We start from the raw sequence: 10357 nt of genomic DNA, 5'->3' as shown, positions 1-10357 counted from the left end.
ATAATACTTTTTGCTTATGTGAGTTATATGAGTTTTTGTTTTATATAGCTATTCATTTGCTAAATTTGTCTTATTTTTTAAAGGTTTAATGAATAGGTTGATTCATTCTATTCTTAATTATTTCCTTTCTCTTGTCTCCCTCTGTGTTATTTTCCTTCTCCACCTCGTTTTGCGTGCCTTCCTTCCCCTATTACTTATGTCTTCTCACTGAGGCTTGGTCTGCATCATTCCCACATCCTGATGATAAATCACGGAGTGTGATCTGAAATGTTGATGATACAAAAACATACACAATTGAATCATAAACTCCCATAATATTTCTAATTTAATAATTGCACGCATCTTGGCCAGTACAGCTTATTGCTATCATGCAAATATTAATTTGATTTTCAATAAAATTTCAAAGACTGTATTTACTTTTCTTGCCCATTAAAATCTCACTGATCAGAGAGTCATAAATTACATGCATTGTTGTTGAGAGCTGTCAAGTCGATCAGACATATCAATTTAGGCCATTACGTTAGTACTATGAAAGCACTCCTCAGAAGCATGTTATTTTAGGCTGCTTTTGAGAAACAGCTAAGAAAGATGATTGAAAATCTTCTCGTCAATCTACACATCTAACTTTATACACACTCTTGCTCTGTATGAAAAAGGTATAACCACTATCAATATGATGGTTCTGGAATTGATTGTTTAACCACTATTAATATGATGTTTCTGGATTTAATTGTTTGGTCACACTACCTGGATCATCAGGATGAGAGTGTGCGCGTGTCTATACTTTCATTCAAGCTATCAGGACGAGAGTGTCAATACTTCCATTCATGGCTGCAATGATTGCTTCCTGCAATGAAGTGCAATTCATTGGTGACCACAATTACATGATAATGTAACCACATAGCACCATGGAAAATCTCTTTAGTGGGTGTTGTCTTACATTTTCTCATAAACATCTTGTCAGACTGCTGAAATCATTTCAGCCCCATATTTTTATTCCTGAATCTGGTTAATTCTAAATTAAAAGCAGATTTCTTTGGAGTCAAAGTCTCCTGTGGATTGTTCCATCAAAGCTGGTGACCTGATCTTCTTAAACATCTACATGCTTCATTTTTATGCTTTTGCTTTTTTGCTATGGTGTTGGATTGTACTTTTGTGTTGTGTCCTTGTCTCTGTGATGCTCACTAGCTTCACTATCTAAATAAAATCTTGGCAAGAAATCAGTTGTTTTGAATCAATATTTAGTTCTATGAAGCAGCTGCTTGAGTTATGACCATGCTTAATTGGTAGTTGTTCAATCTAACATTAAAATGTGGCTCTCATGCCCACTCATGCCCACCTAAAGAAGTGAACTATTCCTTCAATCCTATTACCATTTGCTCTTTATTTTGATATAGATCAACATTCTGTGATCCATCTTCATTCTGATAACACAAACAGTGATGAAAACTAAGTGCACAGTTTCTTCCACAAATACTTATTTTATCTAATGGACTGTGAAGACCTCACGTACAACCACTGAAAGTGAAACCAATTCTGGTCAATTACACAATTATAAATCATTTGCAAAAAAACTTTAAAATGTATCCATAAATGTCCATAAACCCCATATTGAAATTGATGAATCTTACCATTCTGTTTGATAATAATTATATTTACATTATTTTCATATTTTTAAAACTCATCTTCATAATCCTTTATATCTTAAATAACCTCCGTCCAATACCAAATACAACAAGCATATTTACATATAAGTTTGGAGCATATATTCATATTTGTGCTCATCAGATTTTCAATTAGAGCAAAAACTTCTAAGCACTTAAATTATCTTCAAGTAAATCATTTTGTTAACGTCAATGACAGAACATCACCACAAGCCAACTTGTGTTGCAGCACGACATTGACAGCACAATGTGCAAAGTTACCAAGATGCACGTTGCTCAGCTGCAACAGCAGAATCCACCACTAGGTTCTTAGTTGAAGGCATCCCTGCCACTACATCTTCTTCTATGCCACATTCATTAGTGCCTCTTGCAATTTTGAAGTAACCATCCTGTCAAAATAAGTAATCATCCATAATTAGATTACAGACATATCTGAACATTGTTGTCTAAAGAGAGATATCTCTTGAATGGATCGTACTTATAGATCTGGATGAAACTTTAGAAACATACCTCACCCCAGGACCTATTCCATGAATTTGCAATAAGCTGTACAGTTGAAAGTTCAAATATAGTCATAAGTTTATTTTTAAACAAGTGCACTAATTTTTTTCGTTTAAAAAAATTTCGTATTTTCGAGTAAAATTTCTTACCCAGTAATCAACTCCATCCTCGGTTCCCCAGCCCATCAGCTTTACAGCATGTCCTCCCAAGTAATCACCCTTGATGTACTTGTAAACTCCAGATTTGTAATGAGCAAAATCCTGGGGTGCAAACACCCACCCTTTTAGATTTGGGCCAATTAGACAATATATGAGCACTGAAACAAAATCTATGGCCTAACATTCAGGGATTAATGTCATGAGAGCTTCCCACTTACAACAAAATACATACTGCATTAAGAACTTTTTTGACAGCTATAGGATCCTACTTGTCTGTACCATGCATTATTTAAATGAATTAAAACCTTTAATCAACATATCAAAGATTGATCAGTAGTGTGTTAAATAACTACTGCTTACTCAAATATTCAATATCACAAGCTTCTTCGATCAGTTTGACTTGCTGCATATTCTGTTTTTTTGAATGTTTTCATTGACAATTTTAGCATTTCCTACATACATATAGAAGCTCTGAAAAACAGGCCAAATGGTAAGTCAATGATTTGAATATCAATTTCTTACCTCAAAGACAGAGAAGGAAACCTCTACTGGTCCATTTGTAAAAACCTCCGTCATGATATCATAAGGTTTGGAAGAGATTCTGTATGCAGTTGCACTGAAGCGTTTGGAGTCAAGCCAGTTTTGATTTTGATCTTTGCACTGCTTCTGACATTGAGGGGTGGGATATAAAGGCTCACAGCCTGGGTGTTGGCAACCAGCTTCATCAAAGTAGGGATCACACTGCAAAAAGGACAATCAAATGACAGTTGCTCAAGGAAAAACACATTTCCTATAACAAATTCCCTGTAGCTCTGACATTTTCATAAGTTAAATTCATCTTTCTTGCAGGGTTCATACTGGACAACTATTGGTTAAATTGAAGGTAATCATAAATGAGTATCCTTATACCTCAGCAGTTACAACTCCGCTGCTGATAAAGTATCGCCATGCATTTAATGGCCAGCCACCGTCACAACCATCACCACACTGGAACCCACAGCATGCTACTAGATCATTTTCTGAAAGGGTAACGTTCTGCAAAGAGAAAGATCATGATCAGATAAACCCCAGAGAGCTAGATAACCCACACATAAATTAAACATCTAAGCTTTTACTGAAGCTTACCACATTGAAGTGAATACAGAAGCGATCAGAGAGTGCCTCTGCTGCCCCAAATGCCCAGCAAGAACCACAGTGTCCCTGCTCATCCAAACGAATTTGAAATTCAAAACCCTTACATAACTTCTAGTCTTTATTCTCTGAGTTAAATTATCAAAATATAAAAAATTCATTGTCCATCAAAAAAAAGTATCATGCTATCAGAAATTACCTGATCTGCTTACATCAAGCGTAATGCGTGTAAATTGACAGAATCCATGGGGCAGTTAAAAATGAGTCAGAATTCAATATTGTCTACATTGTACATATATAAAGCTAATTATGTAGTTTCTTATAAAAAGCCATGATTTTTCACAAAAAGAACAATTCTTAAAACGAGCATTTGTTTTGGGAAAGAAAAATTCCAAGTTAGACAAGGAGAGAGCCAGGCATAAATATGCTGACCTAAAATGGCTTTCACAGAGCTGCACTGCGGCCAAGCCTTCCGCGCATCAAATTGCTTTGGTAAGTTGAGGCCCTTTGGATAAGATCTCACAGGGAAATTTTCAATTTCATTCTTTGGAGTGGGGAGTACTCCAAGAAGATGCTTAAATTGTCCCACCTTTTAATTCCAACAGGAGAGTTCAGGTTAATTAATAGAAATGATAAGCACAACTTTACAAATAGGAACAAATAGGTTTGAATATACCTAAATAGGAACAAATAGGTTTGAATATACCTAATGTAGAAAAGGAAGTGTCCTTACAGTGTAATTCGAAAAACGTGAATTCATGTCAGCTTTCCATCCAGCATTTGGATGCCTGTTGATATATTCCACTATGGGTTCCTGCATATTAAGAAGACTTTAGTATAAAATCCTTGATAAAAGGTTAAAGGGAAATCATATTAAAAGAAATGGGAGAACAAAACCTGTAGAATTTTATTTTGGCTCGTTGCAGTAATGTACTCGAACCTAGATGCCTGCAATTATAAAACATCTCAATCTTAGCATAGACATACTGCTACAAAAATCTCAATCTTAGCATAGACATACTGCTACATGTCACTAACTATGCATTTGGACTCGGATCAGGAAAGAAAATACATTAGAAATCCGAATTGAATCTACCAGAGGAAAACCATATCGGACACTCCAACATACTGCTACAAACATCTCAATCTTAGCATAGACATACTGCTACATGCCACTAACTATGCATTTGGACACAGATCAGGAAAGAAAATACATTGAAAATTCAAATTGAATCTACCAGAGGAAAACCATGTCGGACACATCCAAATAAGTTAAAGAAGCTCAGGTAGGCTTTAAAGATCAGACAAAAAGCAAGCAAACTGCAATAACAATCTCAACAGATCCTGGAGCATAAAAAAGAATATTTATCGGTGCAAACTATACACAGAAACGAACAAGCTTCCAAATAAAGTTAAAGAAGCTTGGATAGCCCTTAAAGATCAGAACAAATGCAAGCAAATGCAATAACAATCTCAGCAGATCCTAGAGCAGAAAAAATGTAGATTTCTCAGTGCAAACTATAGAGAGAAACAAACATGTGTATAGAAATTCAGCACTTGATGTCTTGATGTAGGAAGGCATTGTTACACCAATATAAAAAAATAGATTTATTGGTGCAGCTGCAAACTATCGAGAGAAACAAACAGGCATCCAAATAGATTTAAAGAAGCTCGAAACAAACAGGCATCCAAATAAAGTTAAAGAAGCTCGGATGGCCCTTAAAGATCAGACCAAATGCACGCAAATCTAATAACAATCTCAACAGATCTTAAAGCAGAAAACTACAGAGAGAAACAAACAGGCGTATAGGAATTCAGCACTTGATGTAGGAAGGCATTGTGGAACAGATCTTAGAGCAGAAAACTACAGAGAGAAACAAACAGGCGTATTGGAATTCAGCACTGTAGAAAGGCATTGTGGAATTATAAACCAATATACTAATTATCTGGTGAATGTTTTGGGAAATCTGGATATGCAATATTTTACTTTCTTTGTCCCATAATGATACTCTTTACTGACTGTTTTCACTTCTCCTGAACCCATCAGGTTGCAAATCATTTTACTACTTTGAGCTTCCGCTTCCACTTTACTGCCTTCCTCTGACATAAGCCATGGCTGAGTGAAAATTGTTTTCTTTATTATGCTTGTATTCTTCGTTATATTTGCCTGAAATCAATGACCTCCGCTTATTACTACTTTGAACCTCCACTTGCGCTTTACTCCCTTCCTCTGACATTAGCCATGGCTGAGTGAAAATTCTGTTTTCAATTATGCTTGTACTATTCTTATCCAGTGACCTCTTCTTATCCCTATTATGATTGGCAATTGGTGCTTCTTCATTATGTTAGGTTCAAACCGGTTTTAATATGGCTAGAAAACATCTGCTTGACTATTTGCTCTTTCCACCATTATATTAAGTACAACTTTCTTAAAAAGATGAGAGAAATTTTGAAATATAGCCACGGCATATGGGAATACACGTCATTCCTTTCTTCCATATAATCCCTTATCACATTGAGGATTCATAAGTTTGAGCAAAAACATCAACTTTAGAAACTGTCTACTTTTAGTTTTAATTAGCAGAGGTTATTTGGTGTGAAAATATTAAAGAAATCCTTGATATTAAAACAAGTTAGGCTGTTACGCTAATTGAAAAAGAAAAAGAAAACCGAGTTGTCAAATACTAAAAAGCATGACAAAAAATTACAAGAAGCTGAATAAGCGAATCAAAGATCAAGTCTGGAAAAAGATCTGTTTCCCTCGACGGTAGCTATAACTTATGTTTAAGTATAGTTAAACTGTCAACTTGTAGTTTTAATTAGCAGAGGTTGTTTAGTGTGAAAATATTAAAGAAATGATAGAAATTAAAACAAGTAAGCCGAATTGAAAAAAAAAGCCGAGTTGCACCAAGCATGACAAATAAAAAACAAAAGAAGCTGAATAAGCAAATCAGAGAATCAGAGAATCAAGCCTGTAAAAAGAAGCCGTTTCCCTCGATGAGAGCTATAACTTCTGTTTCAGGTTAGATATAGTGAAGCATAAGCATATTCACTAAATGCATGTAACAAAGAAAAGAATCAGGAATTACAGCACAGGGACCCTGATAGACCCTCCCCTGCCTAACATCCATCATTCGTCTGGGTCGTATGACTGTGAAAGTGGGAAATCTCTATGCAGAGCCAATTAGACAAATTGTTTTTATTATTAATTAAATTTTAAATGGGTAAATTTTAAATTTTATCAATTTAATTAATATACATAAATTATGTAATGAAGTGCATTATAGCCCCTATATAGCCAAAGCTCTAAAAGTGACCCACCAAAACTTGCTCGCTAACGTTGAGGGATAGTTAAAACGCTAAAATTATCCGAACAGCCATTAGAGCAGGGGTCCTAAGCCCTTGAGAATAGTTGGGGGGCACTATTTTGCCCACTTTTGCACCCCAAGAGAAATGGTTCGTGATATCCTGATTGAAAACAAAAGCCACAGAAAAGAAGTCGAAGAGAAAGTCCAAATAACATAAATATATATCAAAATATCCTCAAGGTCATAGGCAGCCAAAGGCAAAACTGAACAAGAATCTCAAAATAAATATTATAGAATATTAGACTACTTATCTGAGAAGTCAAAAAGAAAATTCCTATCTGCTCAAGCCTTCACAGATGATAAGATGAATATACTCAAGGTTATGGGCAGTGAACGTAAAAATGCGAAAAAAAAAACGGAGGCGAGAATCTCAATTTTATAAGACTACTTATCCAAAAATTCTTGCAGACAAAAGAAGAAATATTCAATTGTAAGTTGCCATCCATTAAAAGTAAAATGAAATAAAATCAAAGAGCGTTTAATGCCAACATTTCTTTGCAAAGACATTATATTGGGCAAGATCACTCTTTGAAGTTATAAATAATAACCTGCAAAAGGGAAATTCAGTCTCACTTTAACAGAATATGTTACAGGAAAAATAAAGTTTGTGATCCTTTTTCTATTTAAAAAAGACAAATCGTCATAAAGCATAGGAAGAAAATTTCCTGAACAGACTGAGCTTATTCAAAACCTCAGATTTATTGCAGAAATAAATAAATCAATAAATATAGGTTGTATCCTAGGCATCCAACATTAGACATTAAACAAAATCAGAAAAATATTCAGCAGAACATTATTTCACGTTGATATCCCTGCGCCATGATAACAAATTGCGGAAACTAATTAAAGGGAAATTAGGCAAATGAATCAATGGCAAATCGGCTCCAATTAAATATATCAAAGAGGAAGGCTGATATTTGTGGTCATCTCGTCAATCTTTAAAAACTGTATCAAATTTTCGAAAATAATACGAACAAGCTTTTGTTTAAGCGTGTTCACCTTCGATATTGTCAAAAACAAAACAAAAAAAGGTGAAGAGACTAACGGAAAGGACTAAGCTCCTCCGACAACATATATGCAGATAAAATCCGGTCTTTTGGTCACAATCGGTACAACAGATCCACTTTGGTCGTCGATAAAAAAATTTTACATGTCTCATATCACTCCTTTAATGATTTCCATTTCCGATACAGTTTTTTCAGCTGTATACCTGGGAATTTCGATCTTGATGCCAAGCAACTAAGCAGTGCCGAGCATTCATCAATTCAATAAATAAATAACACAACCAATCAAAGACATCAAACCAGAATTCTTCTGTTGGCTTAAAATACCCTGGATCCTCACAATCTCAGATCTCCTAAGCTTCAGAAAAGCTAAGCTGACAATCAATTCCCCCTAAAAACAATTAAATTTTCCTATGAAGTAACAAATTCAAACCCCAAAAACAAAATGACTCATCTAAGACTAAAAAAGGAAACCAACAAAAACATTTCCTGCAAACCTGAAGAGAGGCAGCCAAGGCCGCAAAGATCGTAAGAGCCAAAATGAATCCCGATGCCATTGCTGTCTCCTGCGATACTTTCCCTTCCCTTCTCTGCTTCTGTGTATTGTTTCACTGTTTTGTCAGACCCCATGTGCTCTTATGCAAAAGATTGAGCAACCGGTTCGCCCGGTGAGCAACGTACACGTGGCGAGTTCCTCAAACCCATGAATTTTGCTTAGATACGACGTCAGGGAAGTTAGGAATCTTTTTTACGTCAAGTGACAGAATGAGAAGTATCCCAACAGACTCTTTTAATGCCGTCTTATCTAACTGCACATTTGACTAGAGAGAATGATGTGTGACTTTTAATGTGTGGACGTGAAATTTGTTGTGTTTTAGTTTAATGGGCTATAGCCTACGTAGCGGTGGCTTAAATCAATACGAGGAAGGTCACTTATTGTTGGAATGTGGTGTTTTTAATTTATTTATTTTAAGGTGTTTTCTTTGGAATGTGCAACTCAAATTCTGCTTTCTTTTTCTTCAATGATGATGTGTTTATGTATGCTTTTATGAGTGAAAGACAAATTTGGCTTTGAATGGAAGATATTAATGCGGGTAAATCAAATCAGATCGCGTACAATTGTGTAGTCTTTCACTCGCCTTGAGACATTGGAGAAAAGATATTGAGGGGATTGATGAAGACTTGCCTTGGACGTATCAGATTGATGAGATTGAGATGGAGATATTATTCTCTTTCATCGAAGAAAGAAAGAATGAGGGATTTGATATTTCATTTTTAAAAACATTGAAAGGAGGAGTTGATATTTCATTTTTAAAAACATTGAAAGAAGGATGATTACATAGAAATAGAGAAAATTAAATTATAGAAGAAAAATTAAAATATTTATATGCTTTTAGTTAAATGAAATTGCTTTTAAGGCAAGAGCCTACAACACATTGGTAAATTGCAAGCCTCTCATTGGAGAGGTCTTGGGTTCAAATCTATTCGTGATTAACACATAATAATAATTAATTTTAATAATAATAAATAACCTAGGCTTTAGTTGTTTATCTATCAAAAATAAGTAAATGAAATTGCTTTTAAATTTAAATTAAAAACATTTTAAGAAAAGATCTAATAGTAAATGGGATGATTATATAAAAATAGAGAAAATTAAAATATAGAAGAAAAATTAAAATATTTATATGAAAAACAAATTAAAAACCTTTTAAGAAAAGATATAATAGAATGAGATTTTCAAAGAGAGTGAGATGAGGAAGGGGAGTAACTCGAGGCAAAAAAAAGGAGGTGTTTAGGAAAAATTTTGTTCAGGAGGAAGATGATTTGTCAAAATCAATGGTAAAACCATTCCAGTGGTTGATGCCATTGTTGGTAGTAAGGAGATGACACATGTCTCAATCAACTTCAAAATGGAATCTAACTATCAATTGGATACTGAAAACTTTATGGACACCTCCCCCATGATTGCTACTTCCCCCTTGCTCAAGTGGCTAAAGATACCTCCACCTCCTCTTTGAGTAACCCCGCTATCAAAGGCAAGAAAATCCTTGATAATCCCTCTAACCCATGTTTGTTTAGGATATGCCTAAAGGATGCTCTAATACCACTTGATGAAGGGATTCTCTAATACCACTTGATGAAGGGTACTCCCCTTAGTAACACAAACACATAACATAAATAGAGAAATAACAAGAAGTTGCAAGAAGAGAAAGTTGGCTTCTTATTATCTCCAAAAGTATGGAATAAAAAAATTTAGAAATAAGACAAGCAAAGACATTGTTTAGTCTTTCACTCGCCTTGAGACATTGGAGAAAAGATTTGAGGGGATTGATGAAGACTTGCCTTGGACGTAGCAGATTGATGAGTGAGATTGAGATATTATTCTCTTTCATCTAAGAAAGAAAGAATGAGGGATTTGATATTTCATTTTAAAAAGCATTGAAAGAAGGATGATTTAGAGAAAATTAAAATATAGAAGAAAAATTAAAATATTTATATGCTTTTAGTTAAATGAAATTGCTTTTAAATTC

General features: G+C 34.7%; 1 protein-coding gene across 1 annotated transcript; it reads right to left on the bottom strand.

Annotated features, from left to right (window-relative positions):
• Positions 1-1611: 1611 nt before the first annotated feature.
• LOC149560229 (cathepsin B-like protease 3) lies at positions 1612-8436 on the bottom strand. The gene is made up of 11 exons (XM_089824556.1): positions 8324-8436; positions 4352-4402; positions 4188-4268; positions 3887-4043; positions 3654-3658; positions 3449-3523; positions 3233-3358; positions 2846-3064; positions 2315-2425; positions 2175-2210; positions 1612-2053 (listed from the first exon to the last, which is right to left on the bottom strand). Exons 1-11 carry the CDS (start codon positions 8381-8383, stop codon positions 1922-1924), a joined length of 1053 nt encoding a protein of 350 aa, XP_089680682.1. The 5' UTR covers positions 8384-8436; the 3' UTR covers positions 1612-1921.
• Positions 8437-10357: the final 1921 nt, after the last annotated feature.

This window comes from Cupressus sempervirens, chromosome 4 (genome assembly GCF_028749045.1).
Source record: "Cupressus sempervirens isolate cs-2001-9-10 chromosome 4, ASM2874904v1, whole genome shotgun sequence".
NCBI lineage: Eukaryota > Viridiplantae > Streptophyta > Pinopsida > Cupressales > Cupressaceae > Cupressus > Cupressus sempervirens.
The sequence above is the reverse complement of the archived record's forward strand: the minus strand, read 5'-3'. Positions and strand labels throughout refer to the sequence as shown.

Coding starts and splice junctions, on each gene's coding strand:
- LOC149560229 (XM_089824556.1), bottom strand. CDS start 8,383: ATGGCATCGGGATTCATTTTGGCTCTTACGATCTTTGCGGCCTTGGCT. Junction 3,359..3,448: donor TCTGTATTCACTTCAATGTG/GTAAGCTTCAGT, acceptor TTCTCTTTGCAG/AACGTTACCCTTTCAGAAAA. Junction 2,211..2,314: donor AGGATGGAGTTGATTACTGG/GTAAGAAATTTT, acceptor TCAACTGTACAG/CTTATTGCAAATTCATGGAA.